The sequence below is a fragment of the Cydia fagiglandana genome, chromosome 15, assembly GCF_963556715.1.
Source record: "Cydia fagiglandana chromosome 15, ilCydFagi1.1, whole genome shotgun sequence".
NCBI lineage: Eukaryota > Metazoa > Arthropoda > Insecta > Lepidoptera > Tortricidae > Cydia > Cydia fagiglandana.
Window position 1 is genome coordinate 6540757 of NC_085946.1, and position 18075 is coordinate 6558831.

General features: G+C 36.6%; 1 protein-coding gene across 1 annotated transcript; it reads right to left on the reverse strand.

The window, feature by feature from the left end:
* Positions 1 to 13075: 13075 nt before the first annotated feature.
* LOC134671574 (uncharacterized) lies at positions 13076 to 13501 on the reverse strand. The gene has a single exon (XM_063529434.1). It carries the CDS (start codon positions 13499 to 13501, stop codon positions 13076 to 13078), a length of 426 nt encoding a protein of 141 aa, XP_063385504.1.
* Positions 13502 to 18075: the final 4574 nt, after the last annotated feature.

An 18075-nucleotide genomic window follows, 5' to 3' on the forward strand; every position in this document is an offset into this window, starting at 1 on the left:
TGCCATCATTGCAAAACAACCAAACATTAGGATTGATGACGTGAAAGTGGATCGTGTCGACGCAGCAAAAAATCTTGGACTCTTGCTGGATACAAATCTGCGTTTCGAAAAACATGTGGTGGACATTGTTCGAAATTGCTTTTATCGTTTAAAAGTCCTATATAATATTCAAAATTTTCTTACTATAGCCCTGCGAGTGAGACTATGTGAAGCTCTTGTTTTATCAAAACTTAATTATTGTCTTGCAGCTTACGGTTCTTGCCTTCACGCTCGGTCGTGGCGTCTTATTCAAAGGGTTCAGAATGCTTGTGCCAGATTTTGTTTTAAAATACCCCCTCGTACGCATGTCACACCTTTCTTGAACAATGCAGGTATGTTAAAAATGGCTGCTCGCCAAGAGCTTATGTTCGCTTGCCTGCTGTTCGACACAATTCAAACCAAGCAGCCGTCTTATCTCTATAAGAAACTCCTATGGTTTTCAAAAAGTAACATTCACCACCAAATGAGAGCGTCACGAGCGATAGTGTTACAGGTTCCTCAGCACCGGTCTGCCGCTTTTAAAGGGAGTTTTCGGTACCGCGCAACCAAATGTTGGAATAATATACCACCACCAATTCGTCAATTAAAGAGCAAAGCGACTTTCAAAATAAAACATCGACTTCAACTTCTTAACCAACAAAAGCAACAATTTTAAATAGCATATGCCTTAAGCTCACTCTTGCTCCCTTCTTTTTCTTTTTCTCCTTAAATTACTTTTTACTTAGCCAACCGCACTTTTTAATACTATAACGTAACCAAATGTCCAAAGATACACACACACACATACACTCACACAATAATGTACACATCACACACAAATTGCACAGTAGTTTTTTTTGTCTTATATTTCTCGTACCAACTGTTTTTTAAATAAGCGTTGCATATTTGTATGTAAGGTACTGGCAGAATACCAGCGATGTGGCTTGCCGCATCACAATGCTGAGCCAGCGCCTTTTCTGTGCCACGACACATGGCTTCATAATTTTTTAGTGTAATAGTTAATAGTTTTTAGTAATTAAGTTGTTTTGCATGTTCTTGTCTTGTACTTTTTCAATGCCGTGTATGTTGTGGGTATGAATAAAGAAATTATCTATCTATCTATCTATCTATCTATCCGTAAAACTTATTGAAAGGCGAAACAATGCGAAAGCATCAATTTATTTCAATTTACACGATGTGCATTGTTTTGTTAGGGCGGCGTTCCCGCGCTTCCGCTCTTCCGACACGTGCCGCGCCATCTTTGAATTGCACCCTACAATACCGGTGTTGCCAGTATAACATAAATAAACATTTATTCGAAAAAAAAAGCTACGCAATTTTCGACCATAGACAAGTATACTAAAGTTCATTATTGTAAATTTAAAAAATGTTAGTTACGTTAACGTTTAAAAAGTAGATTGTTTTATCTGTGGCACTAATGCTGTTTGGTAATTATTTGAAACGTGTTGCCGGTACGTGTATAGTATTACCGGTCGTGTGTCGTTTTTTGGAAAGCTGTTATTTTTGGTGAAAGTCAATTTAAAGTAATCAACGGCTACTGTTTATTAAAATATTGTATGTAATAAGAATCTTCCTTGTAGGTACTTAGGTACGTAATTACCCAAGTAATAGTCCTGAAACGCAGTACTTAAACCCGTAAGCATCGTTTTAACTACTTAAAATAATTATATAAATCCGTTATTTTACAAGAATTTCGATTGTAAATCAATTACCTAATAGACAAATAATCTGACCTCGGCTCGCGGTTAGATAGAGTCAGATCGAGAAAAGTCTGCAGCGAAATTATGCCATGAAATTATGACGTGTAAATAACACTTGCACTGCGTGGGCTATCAACATCGCTGCAAACTTTTGTTGGTCTAACTCTAACTAGTCGATACAATATAGGGACAAACAAAATATATACTTAGATGTATTAAGGAAATTCGAGAATTCCGTACACTTATAATATGTATATGACTCTAATTTATTTTAATTAATTACTCTTTTATTTTAATTAATTTACATTTGGATAATGGCAAGAGACTAATTTTGTGTAAAATAAACATGCGAAGAACGAAAGCATTAATTAACGTGATCCAACGTCATCGCCGGGGACAAGCAAACTAAAAATACATGAACCTTCCTCAAGATCATGATGCAATGGACTTTTTTTATTGAATAAATGCCAAAAGTCAATGTTACCTGAAAGGTAATGACAATGTATAGTGTCACGTATCGCTCGATCTACCGTGCGTGGCGGGCGCGGCTTCGCAAATGTTTGCGGGTGTACGCCTCTCTTGGCCCCGGTCTTGATTGACAATTTACTGTGAATACAGTAATTACAGTAGGTAAGGTTGAATTATGACAGTCAATCAAAAGCGTAAAAACTAGGTAAGGCTCACATTTGGACAATTAGGATAGGCCTACCCCGCGATTTGTATTCCGCGTTGCATTCATTGTCGTTATTATTTAGCTTTTTTTTTGTTTTTGCCTTTTGATATGAATGAAGCATGTTAGTTAAATTATCAACGTTATTCTTACTTGTGAAACAGCGGCGCAAGACGCAACACTATCAACAATTTCATCGCTATAATAACCGGTCAATTGTTTAGCCCTTACTTTATTCCTTAGGTTATTACATACAGGCGTCATTAGTTGGAAAAACTGGTAATTGTACGTCGACAACGTAACAACCAAGTTAATAAAAATATGAAATGCAGGTAGTTTGTAGTTTGAAAAAATGCGACTAGAAGATGTTACAGTATAAATGCCTTTCTCCAGGACTCTCCTAGGACCATGAAGTGCAATGTCGCGATCGAAGCATCGTCGGGAGTTATTTATTATAATTTAAATCTGATCAAGATCTATAATTGTAAAAGTTCACCACTAAATAATGCTTTCATTTCATGGCCTGCTGTAAGCACTGTTCCATTACAACAAAATCGACGCAGCAAGGGTGATGTGATGCGGTGCATCGATGTTTGTTCTATTTGTTACTATAATGGCGGCAGTAATTGCTCGCCGTCAGGTTAACTGCTGTTTGACTAGGACGCGTGATTTGCTGTGTCGATGTTGTTTGTATCTCAGGGGCATGGGCTTGGTTTGTTCAGTTATTTCTCTATAGCAATACTGCTTATATCGCGGAGTGAAAAACTTATCAATATATTAATTTTAGCACCGATAGCGATTTTTCACAGATCGGGTCACAAATTGTGGTGCGTTGCTGTGTAGGTACATTTTTATGGACAATTTGGCCAGTAAAATTACTAAACGTAACGTACATAGCGCACTTAAAACTTCCATAAGATTCAATAAAACGGATAGTTTGAAACAACTTTTACAGACTTCGTTCAAATGTGTTGTTTATTAAACTTGTCAGTTCAGAAAGTCTGCACATACTCTTCGAGTATTACTTCGAAAAAGTTTGTTCTAACAATGTGTAATGTTGCCATTTGTATGCCGGGCCCCGGCGGAAGTACCCAGAGGGATTGCGCAACTTGCCATTGTGGCGCCATCTACAACTGTCCGGCTACTGACGTGTTTCCGGCTCCTTCAAGTCGTCTCGAGCTGTCACGTCTGAGGGGATGTCTGCTAGTTTCCTTGAGGGTCTTTTTATTCAATGTTCGAGATTTATTTGTTTACGAAGTCTGTGAGAGTAGATAAAGGTATTTTGATGATAATAAAGTGTCTTAAATTATTCCGGTTCTAATAAAATGGGTTTCCTTTGATTATTTTCATCTCACTCTACGAAAGTAAATCTATGAGTGATTCATTTGCTTTTAGTTAGACTTTCACGTTTTGATCCAAGAAACCTGAAGTAGTAGGCATGTACTAACTCTTGTCAACTGGCCAGGTGAAATAATTGCATTCACCTAAATACGTAAGTTTTACTGCTTATTTGTCGTCTCTTAATTACAAATTCCACCTTGACTTGTATAGCATAAAGATAACTTTCAATAAATAATACGAGTTCATGAAAGTGTTTGTAGTTTCGCAATGTGCTTCAATTTAGCGTGACTATTTATTCGTCGTGAAATATTTCTAACCTAATACTGAAGTATCATGCTCTAAAACGCCACTAGAAAATTGCAGTAAAATTGAACCAGTGAAAATAAATTGTGTATTAAAATGTCTCTGGTGGATCCCGAAAGGTTTACAGTTAAATTTTATCATTTTCGTAGCGCTTGCTACGGGCTACGAGATCCTTAACTTAATACCTATAACATTTTCTAAAAGTAAGTAAAAAATGTACGTTAATTACTTACTTCTATTTTATCATATAACGGTCATAGATAAACTCCTTAAACTGCTATCAAATTGTACTCATTTTTACTTTTTTTTATAAATTCTTAGGAAAAAGAGGCATAACAATATTTGAATGTTTTAAATACAATCATCGAATCAAGACACGAGATTGGAAGTGTCCAATTAACGCGTTTAAGGCATTACGTGATGAAAACAAAATGTGACAAACGTGTCAGAAAAAACTGTTCGTTATCGCCCTGTATACGACCGTCATGGCTTGCTGAAATAATAATCAAGCCTATCAGCATAAAAAACATTGCAAAAAACTTTATTATCCGTAGACATATTAGCGCGTAAAAGTGACTTATGGCGCCTCCGATTTACATTATAAAATTGAATAAAAACTGTCTGTTTATCCGGTAAAGAATGACGCGTGTCGATATACGTGGGTGCTCCCGACATTGGTGATCTCTCTGTTCCGCGAGTTTAGTCATCCTTACGATTCCAGAAAGTCGAAATTACCATTGAAATCCTTAGGATTATGGTTCTTTTTTAAATCAGTAAGGTAGTAGAGGGAAATACATGAGGCGGGGAAAGGCATTAGATCGCGAAGGTCTAGTTAGCTGGTTGAAAGCTTGTTACTAGTTAAATAGCTAGTAGCATGAGGGCGAATTTGCACGAGAAGAACCAGTATAAAATTTGATTGCCTACGTAGTATAAGTTGTTAGGGATCTCGAGTTATAGTTACACTGGTTGAACCGAGTCAAACATTCGATGGGACCGGGAATGGGCCTGTAACACAATATCGCCGACCTTGCCACGAATAGCGCACGCCCACGCGCCGCCTCAATGTTAGTTACTCTTCTTTATCTTTGCGAGCTTATTAAAACCTACGCTAGGGTTTTTGTAAGCATGAGATAACACTGGATTATGTAATGGGTTTTGGGCACAATTTGTTTTTGCATCGCTGGTAGAGAGCGGAAGATCCCGCGGAAGAGCCAAAGGACTTAGTGTAGTGGCGCCAGTAGTGACCGATAGGAACCAAGAAAATAGGGGTAGGAAACCGATCTCCCAATACGGCAACACTATGTACCTGCCCTTATTTTCTTGGATGAAAAACAAAAGCGTCGGTTATTGGTTCCTGTCGGTCACTGGTTCCACTATGTTAGAAGCCTGCTCGCGAAAAGAACGCGGGAAAAGCCGAAGGCATGTTTTTGAGAAAAACTTGGGGCTTCTGGACTTGGGGCAGTGAATTTCAAACTGAAAAAGATGTCATATGGGAAAAATATTACCAAGGTGAAGACCGAATGACTATGTCTTTAGCATTCGCGGCTGATGCTATAACCTCGGATCACGGCGGTACCCGTCAGTCCAGTGTAGTTTGACCGAAATATGAATAGATACTTATTTGTCACCATTGTGCTGCAAAAATATCTCTCAGATATATTATGGTGAAACGCAGTAGAAACTAAATACAGGAAATAAAACTATAATTATAATGTGGCTTTGTTAATTCTTATTTTTGCAATTAGGATTGTTCATTTTTTTTAGACCCCCATTTTTATTTTATTTTCTGAAAATATAGGTTAATTTAAGATACCAATTTGAATGATTTAGTAATTCGTGGCTCGGTTGAATATTTATAATTTATTGAAAATATGAGATACGACTTCTCGTAAATTACATGTCGTCGGCTGATTAGGATAATGCACAAGCAACAACAAGCATTAAAAAAATAGTTGTCATTGTCAAATTCAAGGCCCCTACCTTTATTGTTCTATTTGACGGCGCAGCAACTAGTATCATTTCTCTCTCCTCGCTCTTTTAAAATGCCATTTGTCAAAAAAGGACAACTATACTGTTGACAAGATGGACTTCAAATCCAAGTGGCCCCTTTTTAGGCGACCCGGGTTGTGCATGTGTGCGTAAAAACGTATATGTGTGCTCTTTTAGGGATGTGAAAAGTCGATTTTAATCATGTTATATATCGATAAACGCTACACAGCGGAACAAAATAGCGATTAATTGAAGCTTCAATATCTTCGTTAAACATAAACATAATTGAAATGCTAATAGATAATGAATATATTATAATGTAATAAAATAATTCAATTATTGAGGACCACCTATTTTAATAGGTATTTATGTATTTTAATTAAATATCTGAACTTTCCCTTGGTTCTCTCCTGGGGCGTGACTACAAAATTGTGATCTGATAACCACAATAAAGAAAAAAAGCGTTTTTGTTCATTTTAGGTATAGTTAAACCTTTGAAGTAAAATTAAAATTGCAAGAAATGTCGGTAGTTTATCGATATGACTTTATCGACATGGCTACAGCAAAGTGGGTCGCTTTGTTAATCGTACACTAAACAAAAAGTGGTCCCACTGACAGCTCGCTTGGAAGGCATCTGTATATATTCTTATATCTATGGTCAAATTGATTGTAATGTCACCTGTCGACAATGTCAGTGTCACGTGTTTCTATAAATAACAATCTTCTGGAATGGAAAACTCGTTTATTTTGAATCATTAATTTCAAAATACCTACGCTATAAATTTGAGAAAGCTGATTCCAGAAATCTGCCTAAGTTATATAATATAACTTAGTTTTATTGGAGTATGTATCCATATAGCATCCAACTCCAACCATAACTTGGCTGAAATCAAGGGAGCAAAAATACAAATGTAAGTTACCTACATCGTATATATTTTAACTGATTCGATTTGTAAGAAGATTGGATTCATAAAATCGTTACAAGGGTCCATTGCTAAAGGTAGCTTAGCACCCAGTGGGTGCTTTCTGCCGGCTTGTTACCATTGTTTGGATATTGTACTACATACTTATACTACTATATTAGGAACATGCCAATTTCGCTAATTATATCCTATTATTTCAGGTCATCGTGATTCCTATTTAGATACAGCTGTGAGATATGTAACTGCACTTGGGCCCAGAACAAAGTTGAGCATTTTGTATTGAAACGAACGTCATATTAATTATTAATCGTCGTAATACTTTACGACCGTAAATAATGCCTGGGAACATAGTAAATAACAAACCATACACTTCTCTTCTGGATGGTCAACAACAAGCCATCATTGTCAGATGCTCATGCAGAACATGATAAACATACATTTAATATTAATTTACTATTTTTTTTTGGAAACATATATAACATATTTCCCAAATTAATAAAAAAGTAGGTAAACAAAAACATGTTTTATTATTCACAACTCTTTATTAAGTCTTGTCCACCATGATATCAGCAGCTTGAACTGCAACATGTACCTGGAAATTAGAAATTATATCTTTTTAAAGCAGTTTCAGGCTGAATTTTGAGTATGGCTATGTATTCTTGTATATTCCTTCTTTCTACTAGGCACCATCTCTGTTTAACGGTTTGCCTTTAGATACTCTGGCTACATTACCACAGAAAATAAATAGATACCACGACCCTACCAATAAAGTGAGCTTTTAAATACTTAATTGTAGTAAATTAATATTAATTTTATACTTACATCGACGTGATTCTCACAGCAATACTGTGTGTAACACGTGAAGTAGGTAGGTATTCCAAGTTTAATTCACGGCACCATCTTTCACGTCGTAGGTCTTCGTGGATTCGAACTATTATTTTTGTGAATCATTCCCACACATAGGAACAAGGTTTTTGATATATTATTAAGCAATGAAATCTACTGTTTAGGTATTAATTATAAATCAAATTGTAACAAACAAGCGCAGCGGTTTAACTGAAAAATTTTGTTATGACAATCGATGACAATGATAACTTTGACAATACGTGAGTGACGGATTTATTTACTATGGTTCGATAACTTTTATTATGCAATGACTTTACATTCAGCCCAGGAGAAGGTCAAACTAAGGTCATAAGGATATTTGTTGAAATATCTTCAATCCTCAATTATTATATCGCAGCAAATGTCGGAAACTGTTTAAAAACCTTATATCTCGAAATGGTTTTCGAAATAGAACATTTGAAAAAAAATGAACAATCCTAATTGGTTAAATAGTTCGCGAGAGTGATCGAAATGTTTCACAAGCATTCAATAAATAAAATAAAACTACAGTGTAAACTCCATATATAAAACGTCACTCGATATAACTATTCACTCCCTATAACATTGACAATTGTTGGCCGTAGTTGCTTTACTTTCATATTAATTTCTCTTCATATAACGAAAACTCTCTATTTATAGGCCCCCGTGCATGAACTATAAGGGGCAGCATAGGACCTGTCAGATTTTTGGAGCGAGGCGTAAATGTGTCGTTTATGATTCGTCGAGAACGGTAGATGGTAGCACTAGCTTTGGCAATATGTTTCCTATTCAGTACATGCGCACATATGTTTCCTATTCAGACCACAAGATGGCAGACCCTCCAACGTGCACAGTCCCTATAGCGTTAAAAACATCCGGTCCCTAGAGTGTCGCTATATAGAGTTTACACGTTGTATGTTTGTAAAAATAAACATTAATCATTATGCGTGTAGTGTAGATCATGTGAAAATTTGTTTCTGGCACAAACAAAATGCTAATTATAACCCGTTCGTGCTAATAAAACAAAATCCATCATTTGCCATGAACGAGAGCTTCGCCATGAAATGACGATGACACGTTTCGTCATCGCTATTCTCAAATATCTAAAACGTGACTGAACGTGACCAACGCCGTGCCAAAACCAGACAAATGCAAAGTATACAAACACCCTTAGCGCGGCGTTCCATTGATGCGGTCTCTGTGATGACGATTGTTTTTATGTTTGTAAACAATACTCGAATGTGGTGAGATTTATTTGTGGAGATTATGGAATTTAGACGCTAGAGCGATGGAAGAAATCAGTTGCTATTAACATCGCCTGTCCAGTAAATAAAAAAAAAGACAATCGAAATAAATTCCTATCGTTCCCATGAGAAATATGGAATATATTTTTATTAATTCATACTTACATTGATGTTCTTTTTGTATCTTGGGACAGTTTTTTCAAATTAGATTTAAGAATAACTACAGTTTTGCTGTTTCAAGGTGGTATGTAAACTTACGGCGGTTATTAAATATATTAATATTAAATAAATATGTATTCCAGAACGACCAAAGTTTACTTACCCAAGTTTACTGTACTGAAAGAGTCTGTGCGTAAAGAGAAGAGTCGTGAAATGTATGGGATCCAACGGAAAAATAGTTACGACTCTTCTCTTTCAGAACAGAGTAAAAGCTTTATGGGCTTGTGAATTGGCAATCTTTATATGTGTTTTTTTCGACGGGATATAGGTATTTTAAGTACGTGTTATTATATCTGTAAGATGTCTAGACTGTGCGTCCACATTGTTGCTCTAATATACGATGCACGCGTTCAACATACATTTATTGGCAATAAATTCTGTAATGCACTCAATCTGCTTGTATATTTTTGGACGGATAATATACACTAAATAGCTTCCTTGTCTCTTCTGTATTAAAAAAATATTAAAATGACTTTATATTTATACCCAGTATTAGTAGTCGTAGCATTTCGTTAGCACTTGACAGAATACCTACTGACAGGTTAGTGATGCGACAGTGTGTTTCACATGTGTTTCCTGCAAAAGTTGAAAAGGAAAATAAATAATTTAATCTTCTTGTGTGTAAATAAGATAGTCGTGGTTTCGTGACTCACAATAACTATTTATTCTAAATTATTAGTAGTTAGACTAGCCTAAAATGTAGAATCTGTATATATGTCGATAGTTATTTTATTATGTATGGGACCCAAAACATTCCACGACTCTTCTCTTTTCGTACAGACTCTACCTACGTATATCTAAAAAGTTTGACATTTAAATTAAAAGCGGTTTTGATTATCACAGTTACAGGAATAAAATTTATACCGGTTCTCCTGAAAATATGTAACAATGACTTTTGTTGCATAATGTATGATTTCATTATCAAGCTTTGTGTGAGGAAGGACAGAAAAATAAATAAAAGCCATAGTTACCTTCTTACTTTTCAATTACTTAAGCATTATGACTTTGTGAGTGAGGGATCGATCACAATTTCAAACCTTACGGAATCTAGTAGGTATTTGACATATGCCTTCTTGAATCTTCGCTTTTGAGAGTAATAAAATGATACTAATCCTTAAAGCGGTAGCTATTCTCATATTAACACTAAATCATTCGTAACCATTAACTCCCGGTTCCGGGAAGCGCCAAATGCAATGAAACTGCACGAATCGTACTAAGACAAGCTGTGTATTCATTATAGATACATAAATAGCATTATAAATGTTGAATCACATGGATTGAATGGGTCTTAGACTTATACACGGTGTAACATGAGGAAACCGAATAATTTTAACAGCGTCTTCCTGATCATATTTAGAGACAAAAATGTCCTATAAACTTTTTTGAAATTCGCCTAGTTTCGGAGATAATATTAATTAAAACAAAAACAAGTTTTTATTGTTACATAGTGTAAAAGGCCTTTTTGATGGTGATATTGTTGCTATGGGACGTAGTCTAAATATCCTTATTGATAGATGTCAAAAAGTGGCAAGTAACACTTTGCAAAAAGTAGGTTTTACGAAAAAAAAAAAGTAAAAATCAATTTTAAGTGACAAGTTTACCGATTTGTTATAAAGTTGTAAAAATGTTATTAAATAAAATTTTTTTTTGGTGAAATTGACCTAAACTCATATTACTTTTTTTTCCTTCTTTTGACCTCATAAATGCGTGGTTAAAATTATTCGGTTTCCTCATGTTACATCGTGTATATACGGGTTAAGAGATCAAGTAGGCACGTACGAGTAAAACTTGCAACAATCGCGCGTGCTTAAATTTATTTTCGTAACCTATTAAACGCCTCATTTACTTTATGTTACAACTTTAACAACGTAGTTTTTTATTTAAAGAGAATGTAGGATATTTCGCAAATATGGAAATTTTCCATTCAGTTAATAAAGGTAATTATAAATTACCTTTACTTTGATTGAAGCTTTTCAGTACTTAAGCAATTATCACACGCGCACCTGGCAAAGCACATAAAAGAACAAGAACGCCTAGCCAAGACCAGGTAATGGATGACTCTAATAAACAGTAACAAATACGTCCATCAAAACAATATAAATTACATTCGACATTGGAACGGCCCTAAGAATTAATTATTTGAGACAATAATGAATTGCAGTTTTAATAATAATACAACAATTCGTGGCGTACATAGTTAATTCAGAATCGCGATTACAACCCCGGTTGAAGCCATATCGTTGTTACTTTATTTAAGGCCATGTCACCATAGGATTGGTTTCGCTATGATAGGTATTGACAAGTTGCGTTGCGTATGACATGTTTCTAAGCGTACAAATTTCAGGGTGAAGATATCATAATGCATTGCATACGTTGCGTACGTGGGATAAGTGTGTCCCTGCCTTTAATATTTCGTTTTTATCTACCCTCCATTGAAGAAGATTAAACTTCAAGGACGTCGCTCCGATCGAATTAAATACATAGCATCCATCGTATCTATCTACCTAGTCCTACTTGTTAATAAAGTTTATAACGTAACCTACGTCGGATTCACGTGGCAATTAATTGCCTCTGGGCCTTTTATATTTTGCAACACGATATCAAAAACTTTTTTGTTATAATGATTTATTTAAATTTAAAAATATGTACGACTTATTTGAATATGTGAAGTCTCTATCTAATAGATATCTTATTAAAGTAATACAACACAGAACATGAGTCTATTTGTCTAATTTACATTTGGAAAAAAAGTATTTACCTTTAATTTTGCAATCATTCGAGACGCTTCACTAATTACTCTTGACAAAATCCGAGACTATTATTAATGAACGGATAATATTTACAACGTGCTACGGATGATTCCAATCTAAATATATGTCTCGTGTTTTGGCTAACACATCCCCGCGTCATAGAAGGCATAATGTATGGCGTACAATTAAAGCGAATGGCAACAACATAACACGATCCACGTTGCCATCTAATTCCTAAGACAATATCTTGAATTGAGCTCTGCTACAGTAAAATGAGACCTCGAAATCCCTAACAACTATGCGTATCTAAGAGATCTCACATACTGGGTACGTTATACGAAGCGCATAATAAAAGTTTTAAATAACAGCCCTGGCTGAAGCCAATATGACGTCATAGTTTTCACTTCCAGTGTCTGGTCATGTTTACATTTAGATTCCGATTCAAGACGTCACAGGAAACACAAGAGTGTTGCCTTTTTAGGCTGTGGTCGATAAAATTAAATTATCAATATTTATCTACGACTGGCGATAAGCGTTTGACTCGAGAGTAGTAACTGTAGTAAGTGGTTTTCAAAATATTTAGATTGGGTAATGTGCCAAAAAACTCTTCTGAGATAATTCTACTTCTCGCTATCACTTATCGCAAATTGATAAATGTTCGATCAAAAGTATTAATTATTATTCAGACTACAGTACATTAGGTTCATGTTGTATACCTAATAATATAATAAAGATGCAGAAGGCGGATATTTTTTTTTTGCCGGAGTGGGAATGCGTTTACGCACGGTGTGTGGGACTCGCCGCTCCTTTCCCCTCTCCTGACAAGAGAGGGGGAGAATTTGGCCCTACCCACTAAACCCACTCCGGCGTTTCACCCTCTCTGCCGTTCGTGAGGGCGCACTGGGATCGACTAGGATGACATTCCACCACGGCGCCCTCCGGCAGGGCTTATCGACAGGGCCCCCTCACATTGGGGGAGGATCAGAAACGCTTGATCCCCCCCCCCTTTTCCGACGTTCAGTACCCGCTAGCCCTACTGGGGCTCGAGGCGAGCATACGCTCTTCGCCCTCGACCCTGCCGTCTACGTCGGAGAGGAAGCGCGTCAGCAGCTGCTTCTCGCATCCTCTCCGCCGCCTCCTTCTGTGACATGATTTCTTCGCAGAAGGAGACCACCGCTTCCCATTTCCTCTCGCTACCCAGCATCGCCGCTATTATGCTGCGTAGCGAGAGGTCCGCTACCCCCGTGGTCGCCCTGAGGGCAGCTCTTTCCACGGCCCAGCGATTGCACTCTTCTAGAGTGTGCTCAGCCGTGTCGTCCGCCGCTCCACATTCGTGGCACTGGGGCCCCGGCTCCCTCTGTATCTTGTGCAGGTAGTGTCTGAAGCAGCCGTGTCCGGACACCACCTGCGTCACCCTATATGTCAGGGCCCCCTTGCCCCGATCCACCCACTCATCCATTACCGGGAGAATAGCCCCTATGGTTCGGGTTCCATAGTGGCTATCCTCCAGGGCATCTCTCCATCGATCTCGTAGGCGCTCCGCGGCTGCCCGCGACACCCTCTCGGCCTCTTCCGCGTCTGGGGGCTCCCCACGCCCCCTCGCTTGGACCCTGCCCCGCTGCCGGCGGCACCCTAGGTTAGGTTTTTTTATAATGTGTTTATATATTTTTGTAATGTTTTGTGTTTTTATATTTTACTTTTATACTCACATTGTAAAATCCTAACCTAAGACCCTATTTGAATAAAGGAAATAATAAATATTAAGGAATAGAAATAACACCCTATATTCTTTTGAATTTATATAGAATAGTTAATTGTGACCCAATAAAAAGTGACATAAAAATTAGGTTCTCTGAACATTATAGTGACCCAGACCTACTTAGATAGGAAATTTGTAATTTCGTTGGCGTCAAAAGCAAATTAATCAAACGTGTTTTTGAACAAGTTTGAATTTGTTTAATACGACAGAGGAAATGACATTCGTTTCAGGGGATTTCGCTAATATCAAAGTCTGCTCTTGAGATTTAAAACACTATTTTTATGTATTTTGGTCCTGAGCCAAAATTCGATAAAACGTAGTTTTTCGTGGTATTATTATCGTTTTACTTTCCTAGTGGCCGGACGGCCCATATACCTAAATACGTCATACCTACATTGTAAACGTAAATAAATGTGCTTCGCGTATTATTTGCGTGTTGGCTCAGACATAATACACTAACCAGAGTTTTCAATTGGATAATATGTAATAGGTATACCTAATAATGAAATGGAAAATTGAATTCCGTTAGGTCGTAGTCCCAGCCCAAAACTCGAACCCATTTTCCCCAGTCCCCAGGTATTCCGGTCACGTAGATAGGTAAAAATGTATACTTTGGCAATTCTTTCTTAGCGAATCAAAATGTCCAAAAAAAGGATTGGATAGGTTTTCCAAATTTCCACCCTCGGTTCCTTTATCAGATTCGGATAGGTAACCTATTAATGATTACACTACACTTAATTATTCTAATACAAATCATTTTAAAGGATCGGCCGGTTCGAATTCGGCCCAAAAGCGTCCGGCTCCGGGTTCGGCTCCGGGTCAGCGGTCAGCGATCCACGCACCGGGTCGTCCGTATAGCCAGAGTATAGCGAACGAGCGTGGATCGCTGCCCCTATTTCTATGCCGTCGACCAAGTTCCTTTACATGTGAGTATAATTAATAAATGATGTCATTAGATTACTTAGTTACATTATACCGGGTGTGGCCTGTAACACGAGCAAATAATTTAAAATTTAAACATATATATATATATATTGTACTCCTCAAACGGTGACACTTTTGACCAACAAACAAAATTATGAAGTATTTAGACTCCCTATTTTTCATACAAAATAAATATTATCTTCAATGGACGTCATCGCCACGCATTGACGTTGCTTGTCACGCCTTAAACATAACAAAATTCGCAATACGTTGCGTCTTAGAATAAACTTTAAAGTGTATTAAAAACCAAACCACAAGTTATTTTTAAAAGTCGCTGAACAAATGTTGATCAGTATGAGGAGTACAGCCTACAGTAAATTTTTTTGCTCATATTACAAGCCACACCCGGTATAAACTTAGATCTGGATTTTGTAAAAAGATCACCCTCGCGATATTATAGATATTATTATATGACGGTATAAAATAGATTATAAATAAGATAAGTTGACAATGACATTATTAAGGTTAATCGATGATTCTGACCTTGCTGGCGCTTTTACGAAAATAAAATGTATCTGAAAAGAAATATATTATCTCGTCATAAATTATTTTAAAACAAAAACCACAACCGGTGCTATATCAAACCTATGACGGGCTTTGCAATTTATTATACATGATTTTAGACATAAATTGTTTTATAATAGCGTAGATACAACCTCAAACTTTATCAGTTTAGTTGCAAAAACGGTAAAAAAAACCGTTCTTCGTTTTATTCAAGCGGTTCTAAATCATGCATATACTGCAACTGCGATGAAATAATGAAGTAAATAATGATTAACAGTTGTGATAGAGTTGATTATTACATTATTATACCATTCAAACTTGTTCAAAAACACGTTTGGTTAAAGTAGGTTTTAATTTCTTAAGTTTTGTACATATTGTAAAATATTGTATCCTTTGTGAGATAAATAAATGTTTTTAAAGTAGGTATAACTATATACTGCATAGAATTTCCGATATGAAGCATAGTTATTACTGCTGACTTCTTTCTAATGCAAATCATCCCAAATTGCAGCTTTCTAGCACTAACGATCACGGAGCAAATGCTCGGTCAGACAGACAGACGGATATAGCAAAACTAAAAAAAAAACATGTCTGTTGATAGGTAGGTACATGTGGTTGTGGACCTATATGTAAATTTTTAAGCAGATATATAAACCGCTTAGGCCTACTTATGCTACGTATTACGTTGCTCATTTCTAAACGCACCTATGTTAAGAAATGCTCCACACATTTGATCTATCGGTGCCATCCTCTTTGTGTTGTAAACGACCTCCTGGTATATTCCAGTTGAAACCAAAACAGCCATATCACGACCTCGGAATGTTTGTGAGTCACGCGTGAACTTGGGTCCATTTTCATGACTTTCAGATGAAACATGGCTATTCTGGGCTGTCATCATGAGTGGGAGGCCACGGTCATAGCGGTTGCACAAAGTTACACACCTCTCATTACCTCATTATGTCTTGGTAAAAAAATGCTCTAGCTCGGTTGTAAATAAGATGGATTAAAAGTACCTACGCTACGTATGTACATTCATACCCGGTTAAGGACTTTGATTCTTCCACGATTTAAGGAGTCATGTTAGACCGGATCAGGTCCGAGCCGGAGCTTCCGGCGCTTACTTATCTATGACAGATGACCGGTGATCACGTGATACTTTCCATAGAAACGAAGCGCCGGAAGCTCGGGACCGAACCCGGCCAGGTCTAATGTAAGTCATTCTTTAGTCGATTCCTATGGGCAATGTGTAACGACAGTTATCCTTGTAAACTGTGACTTATTTTCGTTAAATATAAACAAAATTGCATTGTAGTCGAATTAAGGCTCAATTGAGACTTACTCTATGTCACCATGGGGCTATTTCATATTTGAAAAGTCATAACGTTTTACTAATGGGCATTTACCACCTTACGCGCATAAGCTATTATAGGATAGCGTAGGTATTTCAGAATACAAATTAAGAATTCTAGTACTTAAAACAATTGTGTGAGAATAAATTCTGAAAGAATTAATACGTTTTAAAATTAGTCAAGATACAAAGTTTAATCAAAGTTAAAAAATTAATGTGACTTTCACTTAAATATAGCTCAAAGACAGCAAAAGAACACTAATAAATCCCTACAACGACGTCATGTTTACGCTTATAACGTGTCCTTTTTGTTATTAAATAAGCAATGACGGTTAAGAGAACGAGTGCAAAATAGACAGTTATTTTCTTTCAGCACAAATACAAGTCGCTTTTAAGAAGATTATACTTTAACAGTATGGATCAAGGTCTGTTATAGGATGGTAGCGTAAAACAGATACGTGATTTAGATAGCAACGTGTGAAGTCTCGGTATATCGCGTCCGGGAAGGCGTAGTGCGTGAGCGCAGAGGAAAAACGTGACTTGACGTCAGAGCTTAATGAAAGTTTATGTAGTACAGAATCTGTCCCTAGTCAAGTAGCGTTTGAAAACTTTAATCCAGACTACAGTTTATGTCAAAGCCGTAACGATAAAACGCCATCATAAAATGAATCAATTGACACCTCATTCGTTAACATTGAAATAATGCATTATATCTAGTATTCGGATCTATTAGGTAAACGGCATAGGTTAAGGAACAAAACCACAGACCAACCCTCCAAAACTAACTCGTCCTCGCATATCTTTGTTTAGGAGTGAATATTATTTGAATATCGCAGTTAACAAAATACCCAGCAGGCAACAATAAAAAGAAAATTGGTATTGTGACCATAGATAGTAATTACATATAATATTACTGGCGTATAATTGGGTTTTATATTAAACATTTTCTTTATATTTTTATTTTTTTTTACTTATGGAAACAACGGTTGACATACGAATCCGAAATCTTTTTACAAATTAATTTATGCGTTTTATAAATAGGGCGTTTGTCCAGTCATGTTCTCTGTTTATACTTAACAATTTATATGTATTGTATGAGTAAAAGTAGTGCACATCTGTACACAAGAATAGGAGTCAAGGTTGACAGTCTGCCTGTCTAATTTTATTCCTATTTCTAGGACAAAGTCTAATTTCCGCAAGCCAACCGCAAGGCCGAGGAAGGTCGCGCGACTCGATTAGTGTTTTTTTTTGTTCCAACATCAAACAATAAAAAAATATGTTAGGTTTTTGTAAGATGTTCGAGTAATATTGCTATTAATGTACCTATAGATGTCAAATACATAGTGGTCAGTTTTACTTTTGTTTTCAACGTAAGGCTGTGGCTAGAAGTGCAGCGGGTTTTATGTATAATGTTTAATGATTTCATTTTAGGTATACT

Excerpts from the sequence above, each read along its gene's own strand:
- LOC134671574 (XM_063529434.1), bottom strand. The coding sequence starts at position 13,501 with ATGGATGAGTGGGTGGATCGGGGCAAGGGGGCCCTGACATATAGGGTG.